Source organism: Drosophila willistoni, unplaced genomic scaffold (genome assembly GCF_018902025.1).
Source record: "Drosophila willistoni isolate 14030-0811.24 unplaced genomic scaffold, UCI_dwil_1.1 Seg169, whole genome shotgun sequence".
Classification (NCBI taxonomy): Eukaryota; Metazoa; Arthropoda; class Insecta; order Diptera; family Drosophilidae; genus Drosophila; species Drosophila willistoni.
Window position 1 is genome coordinate 1412779 of NW_025814128.1, and position 21694 is coordinate 1434472.

General features: G+C 35.2%; 2 protein-coding genes and 1 long non-coding RNA gene across 3 annotated transcripts; 2 read left to right on the plus strand and 1 right to left on the minus strand.

Annotated features, from left to right (window-relative positions):
* The first annotated feature begins 3749 nt into the window (after positions 1-3749).
* LOC124460975 lies at positions 3750-4538 on the plus strand. Its single transcript, XR_006954884.1, has 3 exons — positions 3750-4024; positions 4085-4271; positions 4376-4538. It is a non-coding gene; the product is annotated as an uncharacterized LOC124460975 (long non-coding RNA).
* Positions 4539-6940: 2402 nt separating this feature from the next.
* LOC6652701 (dolichyl-diphosphooligosaccharide--protein glycosyltransferase subunit 1) lies at positions 6941-9827 on the plus strand. The gene is made up of 2 exons (XM_002075120.4): positions 6941-7542; positions 8982-9827. The coding sequence occupies exons 1-2, from the start codon at positions 6963-6965 to the stop codon at positions 9770-9772; spliced, it is 1371 nt and encodes a 456-aa protein (XP_002075156.4). The 5' UTR covers positions 6941-6962; the 3' UTR covers positions 9773-9827.
* A 4587-nt stretch (positions 9828-14414) lies between these two features.
* LOC6652760 (phospholipid phosphatase 6) lies at positions 14415-15258 on the minus strand. The gene is made up of 2 exons (XM_023181279.2): positions 15165-15258; positions 14415-15102 (listed from the first exon to the last, which is right to left on the minus strand). The coding sequence occupies exons 1-2, from the start codon at positions 15171-15173 to the stop codon at positions 14494-14496; spliced, it is 618 nt and encodes a 205-aa protein (XP_023037047.1). The 5' UTR covers positions 15174-15258; the 3' UTR covers positions 14415-14493.
* Positions 15259-21694: the final 6436 nt, after the last annotated feature.

Genomic DNA, 21694 nt, shown 5'->3' on the forward strand with positions numbered 1-21694 from the left:
GCATTTCAAGCCTTTGGAAGAACTGACCTAAGTCGAGAATTCCATTGGTATACAAATCGCTAACTTCAATTCTTGCCATAACTTTCTTTCCATGTTTCAGTGAACATTTAGATTCTGTTATTCGCAAGGTCACTACTTTTCGTACCTCGGCATTATTGATGACTTCGTATACGTTGGGCCTAGAAGCATTTTGAAGTTTTTGCCTTGGCAAAAGGTCTTCTTTATTAACTGCGCAGTTTTTCTGTCTACTTTGTTGCCTGGTAGTGACTTTCAGGACTTTTATACTCATATCTTTTAATTCGGATATAGTTATCCGCGATAAGGCGTCTGCCACAAAATTGTCTTTACCTCGCAAATACTCTACTGTAAAGTCGTACTCTTCCAATTCTAGCCGCATGCGTGTTAGTTTTGAACTCGGGTTGACCATGGAGAATAAATATGTTAATGGTCTATGGTCTGTTCGCACTGTGAAGTGTTTTCCATATATATATGGTCGAAAATGTGTTATTGCCCAATGTATTGCTGCTAGCTCTTGTTCTGTAGTACTCTTGTTGCTTTCACCTTTAGTGAACGCTCTTGATGCATATGAAACTGGAAGCTGGAGTCCATTATAGTTTTGTGTTAAAACTGCTCCACATGCTTGTTTGCTTGCATCCGTGATTATGCAAAATTCTTTGCTGAAATCTGGGTACTGCAATAGATTAGGTTGAACGAGCTTTTCTTTTAAGTATTGGAATGCATTTTCGCATTCTGCTGTCCATTCGAAGGGAACATTCTTTTTACATAATCTTGTTATGTGCCGGGAGTATTCGGCGAAATTTTTTATGAAACGTCTATAATAATTGCAAAATGCAACGAAACGTCTAGCACTATCTGCATCATGTGGGACTGGATAATTCTTGATGACGTCAAATTTTGTGTCGTCTGGCAAGATTCCTTTGTCTGTGCATTTGTGACCTAGGAATGTCACCTCATGCATAAAAAATGAGCATTTTTCTGGATGCAGTTTTAGATTGTTTTTTCTGCAAAGTTTAAAAACATCTACTAAATTTTTAATCATATGTTGTTCAGAACAACCAATAACGATTAAATCATCCATATAGAGAAAAGCTTGGCTGGGCTCAAGCCCTGAGAATGCTATTGTCATCATTCTTTGAAATGAATTAGGTGCTATTTTTAGACCGAAAGGTAATCGCGTGAAGCGATATGAGCCATTGCTCGTTGAAAAAGACGTTATATCTCTTGATTTTTCTTCTAGTTCTATTTGATGAAAACCTGACATTAAATCAAGGCAAGAAAAATATTTTGCTCTTCCCAATTGATCAAGAATATCATCAATTCTGGGGAGCGGAAACTTGTCTGACAGCAATTTTTTGTTTATTTGACGATAGTCAATTACTAATCGCCAGTTTTTTTCTTTAGATCCCGAAAGTGTTTTCTTTGGGACTAGTAAGAGTGGGCTATTATAAGGCGAAACAGACGGTTCAACAATACCCTGTTCAATTAACTTTCCAACTTGTCGCTGGATCTCGTCTATTTGGCTATGCGGGCTCCGGTAATTTTTCACATATACCGGTTCATCATCCTTAAGTCTTAATTTTTGTTTATAAAAATTATTTGTTGTGATCGGTTCGGTGTCAAGTCCGAAGACATCACTATACTCAGTGCATAATTTTTCGAGTTTGTCTTTGAATAGTGTTGGGAAATTTTTCTTCAATTTATGAATTACAGATTCTTTTCTTAAATCTTTGGTATTTTGAACTATATCGTAGTTCGAAAGTGATTCAAATTTTAAATTGTTAAAGCCTACTAGTTGGCAGTTATCTGTGGTATTTAAGAATCGGACATAAGTACTTTGGGCTGTTGCAATAGTGTTTGCAACATAAACGCCCGGTTTAATTTCCTGATTCGGAATTAAAATGTTACCTTCTGCTGAAGATGGTTCTATTTTGCGTACCACTTGGGATCTTGCTGGTAGAAGTGCTGAGTTATTACCAGAATTGAATGTTATTGGAACGTAAATTGGGTACTTTAATGTTTGTGGTCTAAGTATAAACCAATCTTCTGAATTGCTGTAATCTATTTTGCAATTAAAAGTTTTTATGAAATCTAATCCTATTATTCCACCGCATGGGATTGCGAAATCTGCATGAAGCAGATGAAATTCGTATGGAATAATATATTTACTTGTCTGCAATTCTATTGAGACTAGGCCTTTGGAATTTATTACTCCTTCTCCTATGCCTCGAATGTCTACAGTTTTGTTTACTTTGATGTCATGAAATACATCAGAATTTTCTTTTATTATTGAAATATCTGCACCGGTGTCAATTAAGAATGTTATTTTCTTATTGGTTTCAACATTCTTAAATGATACGAAATTATTAAGACTTAGGTTGATAGAGTATACTTTATTTTTTAACTCTGAGCATTTGGAGGAGCTTGTCCGTTTCCCTGGTCGCTTTGGGTAATTCGGACATTTGTATTGTTATAACCATTTTGTTGGTTTTGTCTATTATTATTTTGTTGTCCACCTCCACGGCCGCCTCTTCGGTAGCGTGAATTATTTCGGCCTCGTTGGGCTCTGTGGGCATCGTTATTGCTCCAGCTCGAATTGTTGTTGTTCCAATTCGAGTTGTTTCTCCAGTTACCATTATTATTGTAGCGGCGTCTACCGCGGTCATTATGCTGGGCATAAAAAATGGTATTATTTTGGGAACTTCCCGTGGAGCCCGACTCTACTGAAAGAGTGGTAAATCTAGTGATGGCTTCTTTGGCTGAATCAAAGTTTCCCGATTCCATTAGTAGCTGGACTCTTTGACTTTTGGTATGACTTACCATAGCATTTACTGCCACTTTGGTAGTGTATTTTATAGCCTGTTCATTTGGAAGACCATCCGAAATATACGCGCCTTTTAGGGCGTCGGTCAACTCAGTAATCTCTTTTGTGTATGAAACACAGTTATTAGGGTTTCTCTGCAGATTTTTAATCTTTGCTGTTAAAAGATCCACTGATTCACCCTTAAAGATTGTTGACAGTTTTTGTATAACTTCGTCAATCGTTGTTTCCGAGCTTAGCGTATTACCCGCTTGACCTTTCAATTTTGATTTTATTATTTCGATGGCTACTGCTTCATGCGTTTCTTTTATGGTATCAAGTACGCGAAGTGCCCCAATGAAACCTTGTAGGTTTTTAATGTCACCATCGAAGAATGGTAGCAGCCTTGTGGCTGTGTTTATGAATTCTACCACTGTTTGAGTCATTTTGTTGCTTCCTTTTGGAATTGCTGGTTTATTATGACTTATAATTGACTGATCAGAGCTCATTGGTGGTTTTTCTTGACCTCTTTCATCATCGGCCATTAGTTGCGTTTCTTCTTCCAGCACTATTGAAGTTTCCAAATCAGTTGTTTGTTTAAATTCAATATTGTGTCTGTTTAGCACAGCTATTGCTTTTTGTTTGCAATCACTGTAGAACGCATTTGCGGCTGTTTTTTGCCCTTCCTTTAGTTTGCTATAGTGCTCAGTTAATACTGCCCTAATAGCTTGGAGCTTCTCGGTTATTATTTTCGTGTGTTTGGTTACTGTGTCTTGGGATGTTTCTCTGTTTTGCGAGAGGCACTTACAAGATTTAGTTAATTCTTGTGCGTGTATTCTAGCTTTTCCAATTATATCATCCCAAGTAACCATAGTTTGTTAAAAATAACAAAATTTTCGAAAATGTTTATGTTTATTTATTTTTTTTTTTTTATTATTCTGTATCTATTATTTCTACATCTGAGTCTGTACTCGATTCTGATATGTCTATCAGCGCGATCGAGTCCTTAAAAAGTTCGTGGACCCATCCGGGCACGTCTTTATGTAAAGGAGTCTTAGCTAACAATCTACTATAAGCTACTTTTATGGATTTTTCCATAAGATCTACAATTTTTTTTTGTAAATTTGTAGTTGTGGGCTATCCAATACCTTATTTCCTTGTATTTGTGATTTGTTTCGCCTGATTGTATCAGGAAATCGAGGAAAGGTAAGTATTTTTGTAGCCTTTTTGTTTCTATCTTATCCATATTCTACACTAACTTGTTAGGCCTATTAATATGGATGTACGTATATAAAAAAATCATGGAGGCTTACTGCCTCGGTTCCTCCATTCGGTAGAAACGATATGTGCCTGCTGCGTTGGAAAAGCAACATACATATGGTACTGTGAGGATGAAACTCATCTGTACCCTAGTGCTTCCTTGAACTGGGAATTCTTCTCCCGTTATATTTAGGTAAGCTGACTTAATTTGTACCAAGTTTATTGAGTTCTGTGGTGAATTGATATGCTCATTTCTAAAAACCTCAATTAAATCTTGGACAATACTGGGATGCCTAGCGTTTATTTTTCCAAAATAATTATCAAGAGTGGCCATTGTTTTCCAGAATTATTATTATTTTTTTTTTTTTATTGTTATTCGCGTGTGTGCATATGTATTCTTAGACCTTATCTAGGTCATTAGCTTGGCTTATGGCTCTTTTGGTTACACATTTATTGTGTAATAGATAAGCTTTATATAAAATATATGCGCACATTATTACGACGATTATTAATAACAATATGTTCGTTAATCTCAAGTCAGTATTTGATGATTCGATTTTATTTATTACATTAGCAGTGGAGTCCACTGATTTTGTTTCTATTAACCCCATTGTGGGTATAAGAGATATATCATCAAATTTACTTATGGAATTATCGAACATATGGAGTTTATATAAAAAAAAAAATTTTTTTTTTTTGTGTATAATTCTAATAATAATCTCACTGACTAACGATCCTATATGAGACTATTTTAATTTAGCAGGATGAAAATGAATATGACAAATACGGGAAAAAAATAGGGAACAAAAGCCCATAAAAACATCTCAAAACCTTTTGTTTAAAAGTTACTAAAAAAAAATTTTTTTTTTTAAGTATTTCAAGCTTCGTTCTTATTTGCTTGAATACGAATTATAATTATAAAAATTTATATTTGAATTATTTGAAAAATTGTTATGGATTCATGAATTTTTATGAAATTTTATTTAAAAAAATTATTAAATTTTTTTTTTATACGACAAAAGAAAAAAAAAATTTTATCTCAACTGTGTCTTGCACAGCGAGCCAGAGACGTGGAAAAAATTATAGAGCATGTGGTTGGCTCACAATTCAGATTTACATTTCATTCGTTATTGTTATTTAGAAATAAAAAAAAATTTATATGAAAAAAAAAAAAATTCTCCAACCACATTGTTAGTAATAGCCTACAGAAAGTTAGTAAGTTCGCAAGTTGCACTTTCGTGCTTCAACTTGCTATTAGGCTTATAATTATTATTATTAAATTAAAGGCAAGTTAAGGCTTGCGCATTTCTGCGGCCCCCTTGCATTTCTTCGCTCTTTGGCGAAGTTCAGTTTTTAGGTTCTCGATACGCTCTATGCAGCGTTGTCGGTCTTCTTCGTTGGTGCTGGCCTTTAGTAAATCCTGCTGCAGTCTTTTCTGGGTGAGCAGGCGTCTCACCTCACCGCCCCGTTTCGTCTTTTTGGGGATTCTCGTCTGCTGCCGGGCTCTGTACTCCTCTATTGTTAGTGGCCGCGGTCCATCGTTGGGATACAGCTCTAGCGCTTCTTTTAGCGTCAGTGCATCCCTTTGCTCGACAGGAGCAGATTCCGCAAAGGGAATATCTTCACTGTTGTTCATGTATTTTTTTTTTTTTTTTTTTTTTTTAGTCAAACTTATGTGTTGATGCTGATGTTCATCGTTGGGATAACGAACGAGACTCAAATATATTCACTAGATATCTTCAGTATTATGGTGTTGAAGCTGATGTTGATAGCTGTTCTTTAGCTTTAAATGTTTAATGCTTACATAATTTTTCTTATTATTTTTTCCAGTAATTATTATTAAATTATTTACTCTCTGTTGTTTATGCTGTTGTTGTTGCTACAATCTCTGTCAGTTGTTTCTTTTCTTGCCAATAAGTTGCAGCATCATTTAGTTGTTGTCGCTTTTCCATATATTAGTTGTCGCAGCATCATTTAGATGTCATCGCTTTTCAATATAAAATTATGTTATTATAATTTATATATATGTTGTGTGCAGCTCAGGTCCTGTCACGGTCGCCATGTAAAAACTCCTTCGACCGGGTTCCGTTGGGTTGAAAAATAATAATCAGAGACACGTCTGTGTCGGTTGACTGGAGTTTTTGATTGCATTCTTTATTCCAAATTATTCTTTTGCTTAGGCTAATTTTACATATATATTCTTATGCTGCGATTTATGCGACAGCTACAAAAGAGAGGGAGAGTGTCAGTACATACATACATACATACTGTTGGAGCGCATGCATCAAAGTGCTTGGTCAGCGGTCACACGCTGGCCTGGCTCTAGCTCATGTTACGCTTGTGCATACAGTGCTTATGTGAATATATGTATGTGCATATACAAATGTACATACATATATGTTCATGCTTAATTGTATGTTTACTTGAATATGTTTATGTGAATACTTCAATGTATACATATGAACATATTCAAGTGCACAATTATATTTTAATGCGTATATGTTTAATTGTTTATACTTGCAACAAAGTGTTACAAGTTGAGCTCATTGTGTTGAGTTATTAGTTGTATGAACATACTACAGTTTAATTTATTTGGAACAGTACTGCAGGGATACTTAGAAAACATACAAATGTATATGTTTGCTTAGATACACATATTTATGATATATGTATGTCCATCCATAAACTTATATACAGGATTAGCACATTATTTCTGGTCGAAAGTGAGAATCGGTATTTAATGACCAATCCGATGGTAATGAGCGATGGTCGGCGGTGGGAATCGAGTATAAAACCATCTTACTGGTAGGTGATTACAAAAGCCAGAAACCAATGAAAGATAACGTATTACTATCGATGGTTTTCCATCTCTGTTAAGAGCAGCATGATACGTGTCCTAAACCTACATATAAGAATCATGAAAATTTCACCGGTCCTCTTAAATTTATTTTTTTTAACCTGCTTTTGTGCAATCAAAGCAAAAATAGTAAACAAAAATGTAGAGAGATCTTTGGACTTAAGTTCTCAACTCGTTAAGTCAACCATAAAAATAACAGCTGAAGATACCACTGGCAAACCCCTAAAGGAATATGTGTTAATTTTAAATGAGCCGAATTTGTCGTATATTTCTGTAACAGACGGATCAAAGAATGAAATTCAAGCTCGAAAATCGAATGGAGGACTTCAGTATGTTATTACTTTTGGAAGCAGTTCAGCGCACCAAATTATCCTCGTAGAAACAGTGTCGACGAAAAATATAATGCCATATCCCGAAGAAATAAAACAACATGAGATACAGTTTGCAAAATATGTGGGATTGGTCCATCTTTATTCAAATTATGAAACATATTCCCAGAAAACAATAGTAAAACTTGGCACCAGCAACATTCTTTCCCATACTCAAGTTAAACCGTTTTCAACAGCTACTGATAAGCTTATATTTGGACCATACGAGAATATCAAAGGTAAGTTTAAAAATGTACGGACCTTAGTCAAAGTAGTAGTGCTTTGCCAGTGTTGCTACATGACACAAACAATACGTGGTCATCTGAACGAGACCAAGCAGATTAATGCCGTAATTTCACCGTCCGACCGAATGGTCCAATAGGGTTGTCAAATATTTTTAAAATATCGTATCGATGATAATTAAAATTTTAAAAAAAATATCAATATGATATTTGATATGCAATTTTATAAATATCGATATTGATACATAATATCTTTCGATTTCTTTTAACTTTTGTTAAATATTTACTTAAGGTATTTGGGCCCAAAACAGTCTTAAGGTATGTACACTCATGGACAAATAAATATGTGTGAGCCTTAGGGATTTGACAAAAATCCGTATATAAAATATTTAGCAAGTTCTACGATCAAAAAATGATTCTCAAAGATTCTTAATACTATCATGAAGTAATATAACAATGCCCCAAATAAAAGAAGCTCTTAAAAAATGTCTGTTATTTTTATATCCTTGCAGAGGGTATTATAAAATTGGTCAGATGTTTGTAACGCACAGAACGAGACGTTTCCGACCCCATAAAGTACATATATATATTCTTGATCAGTATGAGAAGCTGAGTCGATATGGCCATGTCCGTCTGTCCGTCCGTGCCTATGCGTTCTTAAGAGCTATCTGGCTGAAATTTGTGTTTTTTATTATCTGGAGCGGATCAAAATTTTCAGGATCGGACCATTATATCATACAGCTCTAGAGGAAACATAAAAATTCATAAAATTGGAGTATCCCCATGAAATTTACTAATGTGATAGTATTGGATATAAAACATCAGATTCCAAAATTTGAATCTGATCAGATAAATAGAACACAAGTTACAGTCGATATAAATCGGTTTAAGCGCTGCCGGCAGCGCTGCTTGCTGCCTACTACGTCATCATCAAAACAACAGAGCACATGCATACACACACAGACGCAACGCTACGTAAGCTATATGTGTATGCGTGACGTGCTTTGTTTAGGGAATGATGGAAGAAGAAGAAAAAATTTTTGTTCGATTGATCCAGTAACCCAGCATCGTGTGCACCACAAACCCTTTTTTTTTCTAGAGCCTCAGCAGATGCGCTGCCACGGATCGAAGTTTATGTGTATAGAATTCAACAATTCTCCAATGATGCTTCTCAAATGTCAATAAACAACATGTATATAAATCAAACAAAATGTTTGAAAATGTGTTTTTTTTTTTTTTGGGCTTTAAAACCCTACCCAATCATTGGGAATCAGTTTTCTGATCGTAGAACTTACCACTTAATTTTAAAATAGTCAGTTCTCTACTCCTGAGGATTTTTTGTTATGAGTGTACATATTTTAATATTCGGCTAAGCCGAGATTACCAATTTTGACATTTTGTTACTAATTAATGAAAAATTAAATTTCTTTTTATAGCTTTATCAAAACAGGAGCTAGTTATTCATTATGAAAACCAGACACCCTTCATGACAGTAAAAAATTTGGAGCGCACTATCGAAGTATCCCACTGGGGAAATATTGCAATACAGGAGTCTATTCAATTGGCGCACAGTGGAGCTAAATTAAAAGGATCGTTTTCTCGATACGATTTTCAGAAAGATGGTCGTTCTAGCCAGTCTGCAATCAAATCATATAGAACAATTTTGCCATCTTCGGCCTCTGGTGTTTACTATCGCGATACTAATGGAAATATTTCAACATCTAATATGAACTCATTAAACGATTTTATTGATCTGGAATTAAGACCCAGATTTCCACTTTTTGGAGGTTGGAAAACGCAATATACAATAGGATACAATGTGCCTTCTTACGAATACATGTATAGCAATGGTAAAAAGTATCAGCTTAAGATGCACTTAATAGATCACATTTACGATAATATGGCTATTGATAAAGCTGCAATCAAAATCGTTCTTCCCGAGGGAGCTGATAACATTCAACTTACGACTCCTTACACAATAAATCGACGGCAGAATGAGTTGGTGCATACCTATTTGGATACGGTCGGGCGCCCAGTGATTTCGTTTTCAAAGTTAAATTTGGTAGAAAGTCATATTGCTGATTTTACGCTAAATTATACCTTTTCAAGAGTGTCTCTGCTACAGGAGCCGTTCTTAGTTTCTGGTTTTATTTACATAATATTTGTATTAACTATTGTATTGCTGCGTCTAGATTTTTCTATTGCATTGCACTCCCATAAAGATTGAAGACTTTAATTCTACTATCGCTATTTGTATTCATTAAAATGATTATAAACATAAATGTGCTATATCTTATTATTTACTTTTTCTATTTTAGTTGTTACTGCATCAGATTTAGATCAGAACTCGAATACCTAGACATATTCAAAATTCTTTGAAACATTTTTGTGTCATGTGTTGTTTGTAAGTAAACCCGAAATCATCTTTTTGTATATTGCACGAATATTGAGCGAAATCCACCTAATGTTTTGGCGTAGTCAACAGAAATAAATTATACCATACATACACCAGCAAAATAAATACCTCGATGAAATAAGTATATGTGCATTGTGCTAATATTGTGCTTTAGCGTATGTTCAAGCGTTTAAGTGTGCATAACAAAAAATAATTTTGTAATTAGAAGGTGACTAGAACAATTTAAATAGTATTTGAGTTCAAGAATCTAGTTGTTAATGTGATTTTATGTTAAAATGCCTCGTGGATCGCATTTGTTGCCCAAAGACCAAGGTCTGATCACAGGATTGGCTCAAAAATCCCGAAAATTACGGGAAAAATAAGCGATCCGGCCGACCTACCGATATTGATAATCGCTGCAAAAGGCAACTGGCGGTGGAAGACAGTAAGTCATGTACCGAAATCCAACGTCAGCCACAGCTCTATGTATCCAGTAAACGCGTGAACCAGATTTTACAGGAGAACGACACGGTTACATATGCTTCCCGCGAGGCTGTACCCAGGCTATTGCAACGCCACATAAACGCGCGCCTAGCGTTTGGGGAGAAATATACAATTTGGTCAGAAGAGTTAAAAAATGTTATTTTTTCCGACGAAAAAAAGCCTAACCAAGATGGACCAGACTGTTTCCAAAAGTATTGGCGGGATGTAAGGCAACCACGTAAGACATGTCATAAGCGTAACCACGGTGGAGGATCTTTAATGATTTGGGCAGTATTTGGATACGCTGGAAAGTCTCCACTCTGTTGTATACCCACGAGAACAAATGCAGAAATTTATATAGAATTGTTAGACATGGTACTTATTAAGTTTGCTGGAGACCTATACGGAGATACATGAACTTTTCAGCAGGATAACGCGCCAATTCAAAATGGGCGGAAAACAAAAAAAAATTTTGAGGATAGGATAATACCTATTTTGGAATAGCCTGCAATCAGTCCGGACCTAAACCCGATTGAAGATCTTTGGGGAATATTATCACGAAAGGTCTACAAAAATAACCGCCAGTTTGACACTGTAAAGGACCTTAAAAAGGCACTAGTCAAAGAATGGGATGAAATTGACCTTTTAAACAAAGTTTATTTCATACTTATTTCATATGGAATAAACTTTGTGAATTCAATATTTTAAATTTCTAAAGAATAATTACAAAAAAAAATGTTATATTTCTTAAGCAATACATGTATAGTAGTAAATAAGTTTAAAAAACTCCAAAATGACAATGCACATATACTTATTTAACTGAGGTATTTCAAATTTATAACAAATTGCATTTACGTATTTTCAAAAAATCATTTCACATGCTTTTTACAAGCATATCTTACAAGGGGAACTTCGGTAAGCGAATCACCGATTTGGATGAATTTTGGATATGTTGTAGAAAACCCCGTCATTTAAAGCTGTGTGATATATTTCGGAGCTCTATTCTATATTTTCCTAATAAATCGGCTTTAAAGTTATAGCTTCAGTGACTTAAAAGTAAAACGCCGCTTGGACTTCAAGCAGCTCGACTGCTTACGGGGTGGAGATCCTGCCTACAATTGACGAAACTCAGGTTCAACCCCCGACTTATTTTTATACCCTTGCAAAAAGGGTATATTAATTTTGGTCAGAAGTGTGCAACGCATAGAAGGAAGCATCTCCGACCATATAAAGTATATACTTGATCAGCATGACGAGACGAGTACATATAGCCATGTCCGTCCGTCCGTCCGTCTGGATCAACGCAAACTCCTCCTAGACCGTTGGAGCTACAGAGCAGAAATTTTGCATGTAGGCTTGTATATGCTGCAGGCGTTGTATATCTCGGATTCAGCCGGATCGGATCACTATATCATATATCTCCCATACAAATGGCAAAGTCACGAACAGTGACTTTTCTCACTAACTTCGTTATTTTTTGAGCTATTGTCGTGAAATTTAATATTGGTGAGTTTATTATACATATAAACGACTATGCCAAATTTGATCAAGATCGGGTGACTATATCATATAGCTCCCATAGGAACGATCTTTCGAAAACAGGGACTTTTGTCAATAACTTCGTTACTTTTGACGCGATTGCTTTCAAATTAAACATTTGTGAGTTTAATATATCTGTTAATGACTGTGCCGAATTTGATAAAGATCGGGTTACTATATCATATAGCTCCTATAGGAACGATCGGTCGAAAACAGTGACTTTCTTCAATAACTTCGTTACTTTTGACGCGATTGCTTTCAAATTAAATATTTGTTAGTTTAGTATATTTGTTAATGACTGTGAATTTGATAAATATCGGGTTACTATATCATATAGCTCCTATAGGAACGATCGGTGGAAAACAGTGACTTTAATGAATATCGTCGTTATTTCCTATGCAAAGATTGTTGGCCGTTCTTCTCAAACATTAGCCTTTTTAGATAAAACGTTTTTCCACGAAGTTAGCCCCGGCCCTCTGGCTTTAAATACAAGATAGGTCTTTTGGTGATTATACCATACACCCATAGGGTGAAATGGTATATTAAAGTCGCTAAAATGTATGTAACAGGCAGAAGGAAGCATCTCCGACCCCACAAAGTATATATATTCTTGATCAGGATCAAAAACCGAGTCGATCTTGCCATGTCCGTCTGTCCGTCCGTCCGTATGAACACCTAGATCTCGGAGACTATAAGAGCTAGAGCCACCAAATTTGGTATGCAGTCTCGTGTAGTATGTACGCTTATCGAGTTTGTTTCAAATTTTTGCCACGCCCCCTTCCGCCCCCGAAAATTAAACAAAACTGATTTTCTCGAAAACTAACAAAGCTAATGTCACCAAATTTAGTATGTATATTGGCTTAGTATGCGCGCAGAATATATATATTTTAATATGTTGCCACACCCACTTCCGCCTCTATAATTTAGAAAAAACCGATTGGCTCTTGTAATTTTTCGACCATCGTGATCAAATTTGGCAGACTAATAAATCTTATCTATTTCAATCAAACTACCAAATTTTATTGAAATCGGTCAAGAAACATACAAAATATGCGTATGAACGTATTTTGCTACGCGATCCATAAGGGCAGAATTGGCCGTTGGCTAGTGGCGGCGCTAGAGTGCTCGTGTGTTTGTAGAGTGAGCGAGATAGCATATGGTATGAGGCATGTTAAAACAATTTAATAGACATACATTTGGTTTTCGAAATTTTAAATATTTGTTTCACCTGGTGTATGGTATACCCAAGTCGGCGAGACGACTTACTTACTTCATTTTTGATTGGATTCATTTTTTATGCCTTTGTAAAAACATATATGTAATATAGATGTAAAATATACGCTTTAACTTCAATTAATTGTGTTAAGTCGAGAAGATGATATCGGACAAATGGGCGCCGTCTCAATTGAGTGCCATACGGGCTCGTTTTGGCATTTTCCATCACTTCGGCAAGCGTTTCGGGCCATAAATTCTCGCATTCGTGTCGGATATTTTCCTTGAGGGCTTCCAAGGTCTCAGGCTTGTTGATGTAAACACGGGACTTTAAAAAACCTTATAAAAAGAAGTCCTTTAAATCGGGCGATCTGGCGGGCCAGTGCAAATCGCCAAAACGCGAAATTAAGCGACCCGGAAACGCGTCCTTCACAATTATTCCGCGTTCTTGGGGAGTGTATCGCTCCATGGCTTATTCACTTGTATTGTGTATCTGTCTAGTCCACAAATGTCAAAACTGATTTGACATTGGCGGCCATTTACAAAAATGAGAGCATCTTCCAATAGGGTGATTTCTTTTGCGCCACCTTGTAGCTGCCGCTTAGCGACAGCATATATGTATGTACATATGTATGTATATGTAACCATAGCCAAAACTAAATATGTATGTAAATTAAATAGTCAGAATGCTAACTTGGCGAGAATCCAATTCTGCGGAACCCTCGGCGTCCAATGCACATACCAACGATGAAATATGATAATTTTGGAGACTTTATAAGTTTTGTAGATAACTATGCAAATGCCAAAGAGGTTCTCAAATTTTAACCGGGTGCGCTCCCAAAAACTTGTAGAAAATTTTTAAAAATTGGATCGAAAAGCAAAATTGACCTGGCCTGTACAAAGAACAGCTAAAACCCCTAAAAATATTTACATTACATGCGTAATTTCCTGACATATCTTTTGTGATAATCGCAAGCGCAATAAGATTTTCTGGCCAACATTTTTTGAAACTATCGTTCCTATGAGTTGCATAATATAATCATCATTGACAGCTACTTTAAAGAGAGCTAATTTCGAGATATACAATCTTTGCAGTATCAGTATGGAAGATCACATGTGACGAACATGGCTGTCGGAAGCTTTGTTGCCAAGTCAAGCACACCTAGAAGTTTTAATTTAAAAGTAATCTTACTTTAAGCAACTCTAATATCCCAAATGGGTGCACGGTATAAATATTCAGACTGTTATTTTTTTATTTCAATTGTTTTATTTTTATGTACATATGTAGGTAAAGAATCAAATCAAGTCGACTTCAGTTGCTATTCGACACCTCCGGGCACATTATCTTCTGATATATATTTTATTACATTAGCGGCAGTTTCTTGACGGATCCAAACCAATTTAATAAAATATGCTTCACAAATTCCAAGAACTGCTCCAACCCATACATCAAGTATGTAATGACGTCGTAATATTAGACGTGAAATGGCAATGGTTACAGCCCACGCAGTCATAGGTACCCTCACCATAAGAGGAAGCGCATACAATTTACTAAAGAATAAAAGCACAAAGAACGACCTAGATGCATGACCCGATGGAAAACTGTATTTATCAGGACCAATTGTTAGCACATCTCTATCGGAAACTGGTCGTCTTCTGCGAACAAGAGCTTTGAGGAGAGCAATAACTACAATATCTAGTAGCAATCCAACTAACATATTTAGTTGCATTTCAAAAAGTGGTTCAGAATTAAAAAGCCATATAAACGCAATCCAACTAGATAACCATGCTATTCCATCACAGGAGACTTCAAGAAATTTACAGTGTATTCTTAATGATTGAAAGGATGCCCATTGCATCAATAGGGAAACAAATGAGTTAGTCATTCGGACATCAAGTTCGATGATAAAGTGCAGTATCTCGGATAACTAGGAATGATAATAATAAGCACATAAACATTTATCAACTACATGACAAAAATAGTACAAACCACTGCCATTTATGTTATTTTTGAAATCCTTATTGCAAATTTTGTATCGAATATGTACATACAATGTACATACATATGTACATATGTAATGATTAATTGGCGTTCAATTACTGTTGGCTGGGTGTAGATCACCACCTTGTCCTAACTATGTAGCCGATGTCGTAGCTTATGCCTTATTCCCACACATCAACCCTCATACGATGTGCGAAATGAGTATGTCCCACTTACTAAGTTGCTATTTATAACAAGTGTACCGATTAATATATTAAAATAAAATTAATTTATCTTCAAATTTCATTAATTTATAACAATATTTAAACCCATTTAGATCAATATTAGAAAATCAAAAGAAATAGGTAACTGGGACAAATTAACAATTTATGTCTTAATTTTAAAATAAAAAGTTTTTTTTTTTTTTACCAATTTCAATATACGAGCTGCCAGACTTAAAAATAAGCTTCTGTGACTCTTGCTGTATAGTGCTACTCCGATTTTGGGATGCGCTGATGTTTTATTTATATTGGGCTATCAAAACTAAGGATTCTTTAATAGTTTTCCAGATTTTTTTTTAGACATTTTTACAGTATTTTTATTTTTGCAAGCATGTTCTGCAATTTTGCTTATTAAATTCTCCATATTACGCAGTGCCACAATTCTTCCACGCTCTTTATCGAATATGAGTGCAAAACTTGGTCTTTTTTAATTAAGAAACAAAATTAATTACGAATAGCAACAATTTTAAAAGATTCAACAATCTTCAAAGTACCAATTTCATGTGCTTATATAACCACAAATGAAAGCAAAGCAATATGTCCCACTTACGTATTTCGTTCGCAAAACTTATGACGGCTTATAAAATGTAAGGGGTGAGTAGTTTTTGTTAGGGTTTTTTGTGTAAAAACAAACGCATTTTTTGTGATTTTTTTCTAGAAATGTGGTTTGAGCACATTTACTAAAACCTTTTGTACATTATTTAGTATACTTTTAACAATATTTTAAAATTTTTTTATGACAAAAATTATGGAAAACCAGCCGTTGACAGAGCTTTTACCAGAACGTGTTAGAAAAAAAAAACAACTTGGTTTGTTCACAGTATCTCGGTCGGAAATTGTCTGAAATCAAAAACCATTAAAAATTTGTTAATGTATTATCCCACCCTATGGTCGCTGATTTTTTTTTAATTAAAAATTTAAATCTTAAAAATTTTTGATTGTCGTCTTATACTTTATACTTCAATTTTACCAGAAAACTTCCGCCTTTTTATACCATACACCCAGAGGATGAAATGGTATATTAAAGTCGCCAAAATGTATGTAACAGGCAGAAGGAAGCATCTCCGATATATTCTTGATCAGGATCAGCAACCGAGTCGATCTAGCCATGTCCGTCTGTCCGTCCGTCCGTATGAAAACCTAGATCTCGGAGACTATAAGAGCTAGAGCCACCAAATTTGGTATGTAGACTCGTGTGGTATGTAAATATATAGAGTTCATTGGAATTTGGGCCACGCCCCCTTACGCCCCTAGAATTTACATAAAACTGTTTTACTTAAAAATTTTAACAGATAGAGATATCAAATTTGGTTTTTATACTCGTTTAGTAAGCGCGCAAAAAAAAAATTGTTCCAACTTTTCGCCACGCCCCCTTCCGCCCCCGACATTTACAAAAAACAGATTTTCTTAAAAACTATGTAAGCTACCGACATTAAATTTGGTATGTAAGCTAGCTTAATAGACACGCAGATATTGACTATTTAAAAATTTTGCCACGCCCATTTCCGCCCCCGAAAATTAAACAAAACTGATTTTCTCGAAAACTAACAAAGCTAAAGTCACCAAATTTAGTATGTATACTGGCTTAGTATGCGCGCAGAATATATATATTTTAATATGTTGCCACGCCCACTTCCGCCTCCATAATTTAGAAAAAAACGATTGGCTCTTGCAATTTTTTGACCATCGCGAACAAATTTGGCAAACTAATAAATCTTATCTATTTCTACCAAACTACCATATGGTATGAGGTATGTTAAAACAATTTAATATACATACATTTGGTTTTCGAAATTTTAAATATTTGTTTCCCCTGGTGTATGGTATACCCAAGTCGGCGACACGACTTACTTACTTCATTGAGTAAAAATCACTCTTTATTAAAAAAATATAAACTATACCTTGGATTGAGGTATTTTATATATAGAAAATATCTAAAAGTTTGGATTAAATGTATAAAGTAGTTTTGAAATGACAGTAAACAAGGACTTTGCAAAAGTCGTCTTGAGACAAATGCGATTGAAATTTTTTTATGCTCAAACAGCTTCACTGAAGGCCAATCTGTTGAAGCGTTATATCCTTGCCTGTTTTACTCCGATTTAATTCAAATTTTCACACAACATTCTTGAAACTCTAATAATTTAAAAAACAAAATAAAAAAAATTTGTAAAACCCTACCCACCCCTTAATGTAACTGGAAACCCCTGTGAAACTTTTTCACAGCCAAAATATAGGAGGAAAAGAGAAAACAAAAAACTGAGTTTTTTGGACAAAATAATGTGACAAGTCTTTGTCCCACTTTCTTATTGCGCGAATTATATTCGTTGAAAGAACGAATTTTAGTCACTAGATATCTTTAGATATCTTTATTTATTTATTTAAATTTTTGATTTAAATTTTGCAGAATTAAACGATTTTTGTTCACTGGATATCTTTAGATATTGTGAGTTTCTTTATTAGTTTGGAACTTCGACTTCTGTCTGGTTACAATTGAATCTTAAGACTAAAAAATATGATTTTCTTTGGCATATGCAAATGCCCATTTCGTTTGTTTCATAAATTGCTGATCGAGCATTTGCAACGGAAGCGACGGCGACGCTTCTGTTGCTTATGCTTTTGAAATTTGATTTTGGTTCAAGTACTTCTGCATGATTATGCTGATCTCGTCGTTATCAACATTCCCATGCATAGGTTTATTTGTTTGTTCAGCTTTGGCTTTTTGTATAATTATGTTATTTGTTTGTGCGACTTTGATTGGTTTCATAACTCCTCCCCCCTTTGATGAGGGATTCTCCTGGATTCCTCTTTTACATTTGTTATAGGAATATATTCCTATGAAGAGGAGTACAAGAGTAATTGATACTATGCCAAAACTGTTGGAAACTATTGTTTGTATTTTTATTTCTTTAATTGTTTTTGTGTTTTCTATTTCTTTTAATACGATATCTTTAAACGTCTGCTTTTCGGTAAAGTTAAATGAGTTTTCCTCCTCTTCTTCATTGGCAAATGATTGTATATAAATTTCTTGGTTATTTTTGTAGTATGTTTCGTCTATGCGGACTGTGCAATTTGTGAATTCTATGAGGAAGTTTCCTCTTAATATTTCGCTATTGGTGGTATTGTTGCAATTGTATTGAATTTCATTATCTTGTGCATTACTTATTAACAATGTACCTTCGTTTATTAATTTTGTCTTAAATTCTACATCTTCTATCATTTTACAATTTCTTTTAATTATACAGTTAGAGCTAAGCTTGAGTTCATTTATTGTTTTCTGTTCTTCGTATGTATAAGTTTTGTTCTCTATTTTTATTACTCTTTCGGGACTCATGTCGATTCTTTTGTTCTTCTGATTAGTTAGTGGGGTTATTAGGAATACTGTGGTAGTTATTATGTTAGTTGGTATTTTGATTGCTATGATTATATTAGTGTCATAGGTCATGACTCCCATGCGAATTAATTTAATTTTGTAAAAATCTATATTATAGAGTATAAACTCTTTGTTCGTTAGTATTGAGGGGTGAAAGAGGTTATATTTGGCTGACGCTATTGTGATACTATTTCTATCGGTCAGTGGCAAGCAAGTGGCGTGTTTTGAGAATTTATCAATGAATATTATGAAAGATTGTTTTGAATTCACATATGTGTCCACATGTATTATCTCGTTGCAGGTTTTTGGTGTTTCTGTTAGATGGAAGTTGTTTTTAATGGGTTTCCTATCATATTTCCCACCACTGCAAACGTCACAATTATTTATTATTCTGTGGATATGTGTTTTTAGATTGGGATGGTAAATTTTAAGTTTAAGTTTCTGATAGGTAGCAACTATCCCGCAATGGCCACTCTCGTTTTTATGAAACAGAGCTATTTGGGTGTGCAACTCATCTTCAGACTCTATGTCTGTAGCGAATCTGGTACATTTTACGAACCTTACTTTTGGATTGGAAGTGTATTCCTTTGTCAATATTTTTTGAAATTGGTAAAATTCATGGTCGCTTAGGTGTGAAAAAACTCCTATCTTTCCTGCTGTTATTTCTCGTCTGAGGATGTTTACTGCTTGGTTGTTTTCCAAGTCTTCTTTGCTAATATAAACTCTCTTTCTGCCAAACACTTGTACTATGGTGTTGGGTTTCTTTTCTGTGAAAATTATTTGTGTTTTGAATCTGTTGACTGCCGTTTCTAGTATGGACATGTTAAAGCCCTGATCCTCTTCTTTAGAGTGAACCGTTTCAGTCAGGGATTTGTTGTCTTCTTCGTCTGTTGGTTCGACCTCCATTAGGTTAATTTCGTCTTCTTTAATCCTACTCAAAAAATCGGCAATATTATTATTTTTTCCTTTTATGTATTCTATATGGAAATTGTACTCCCCTAGATTAATGAGCCATCTCTGCAGTCTTGGGCTTATATCTTTGCCCGTATATTTAGCCATCAGCCATTTTAAGGGTTGGTGATCGCTCTCGAGGTCGAATTCTCTACCATAAACATACGGTCGAAAGTACTTTACGGCCCACACTATGGCTAGAAGCTCTTTCTCTATAGTCGAGTAGTTGCATTCATGTTGATTTAATGTTCGGGATGCATATGCGATTGGGTGGCTCTCTTGCGATAGCACTGCTCCCACCGCAAAATTACTGGCGTCTGTAGTGACAGTGAATTTCTTGGAAAAATTTGGGTATCGTAGGACTGGACTGTTTGTAACTAGTGTCTTCAACTTTTCGAATGCAGCTATATAGCTTGGGTCATTAGTGTTGATCGTCTCGTTTTTCTTCAGATACCTTGACATAGGGAATGCTATTTTTGCATAATCCTTAACGAACTTTCTGTAAAATCCTGTCATTCCCAGGAATGATTTAATCTGTTTTGCTGTTTTAGGTAATTTTAAATTTTGTATAATATGTACTTTGTCTGGGTTCGGTTTAATACCGTGAGTGGTCAGGATGTGGCCAAGAAATTGTGTTTCTTTCTTAAGGAAGTCACACTTATCTACTTGAATTTTCAAATTTGCCTCCTTCAAGGTTCTAAATATCTTCCTTAGGGTGGTCATATGTTCCTGAAGGGAAGTGCTAAAAATTAATATGTCGTCCATGTAGACGACACAGTTGTCATTAATATGGTCTTTCAAGACTTCATTCATGAGCCTCTGAAATGTCGATGGAGCATTTTTTAGTCCGAACGGCATTCTGACAAACTCATAGTGACCTGACGGTGTTGAAAATGCCGTTTTTGGTCTGTCTTCCTCTCTTACGAGAATTTGGTGAAAACCCTTCGCCAGATCGAGGGTTGTGAAATATTGGGATCTACCTAATTTATCCAATAGAGAGTTTAGATTAGGGATTGGAAATCTGTCATCGACCGTGAATTCGTTTAATTTACGGTAATCGATGACGATTCTGAACTTTTTTGACCCTGAATTATCGAGTTTTTTCTCGACGATCCATAAGGGACTGTTGTAGGGTGAGTTACTCTTTTTTATTATGTTCTGCTCAAGCATTTCCTTTATCTGTCTATTTATTTCTTTTTCATGTATCTGGGGATATCTATATATTTTAGAATATAAAGGCCTATCCACTGTGGTAATTATTTCGTGGAAAATCTGGTTTGTTGCTGACAAAACGTCCCCCTCTTGAAAAAATAAGTCGTCAGATTCCGCTAATAGGGTTTCGACGGCTCGACGTTCCTCGTCATTTAAATGAGCGAGGTTGAAGCGATCTCGTATTTCTTCTTTGTTCACGGGTTGCAGAGCACAAGCATTGTGCATGGCTTCTGGGTATTCGTAATCCAAAAAATAAAATTTTCTATCGAGTAATTGTACATATCGCTCTGTGTTGTTGATTTGAGCATTGAAGGCTTTTAAGAAATTTTGGCCTATTATTGCCGAGAAATTTTTGTTTGAGAAATCTATAAGATTCCACTGTAGTGTCCCCGAGTAGGGTATCTCTTTTGGAAGTGGTGTTGTTACGGTGTATTTCACGACGTTAATGCCGTTAAGAGTTTTATAAGAGCATGGTTTGGTGAGTTCTGTTTTGGGGTATTGAAATTCGAGAATTTTTGATTTTAAGATGCTTGTCGTCGCACCAGTGTCGACTAAGCATTTAATTTTTTCTTTTCCTATTGTCCACACTATTATGGGTAAGGATGCTCTAGGCAAGGAATCAAAAAATTTACCTGTTCTTCCTCTTCTTCTTCTGCCTGTTTTTCTTCTAAAGTCCCAATCTCCATGGGTGTGGGATCATTTTTTTGAGTGTCAACGCTCATATG

What these genes read in the sequence shown, in the direction of transcription:
- LOC6652701 (XM_002075120.4), top strand. Translation starts at nt 6,963, where the DNA reads ATGATACGTGTCCTAAACCTACATATAAGAATCATGAAAATTTCACCG. An exon ending in ACCATACGAGAATATCAAAG is followed by an intron (nt 7,543 to 8,981) that starts GTAAGTTTAAAA and finishes TTCTTTTTATAG; the next exon opens with CTTTATCAAAACAGGAGCTA.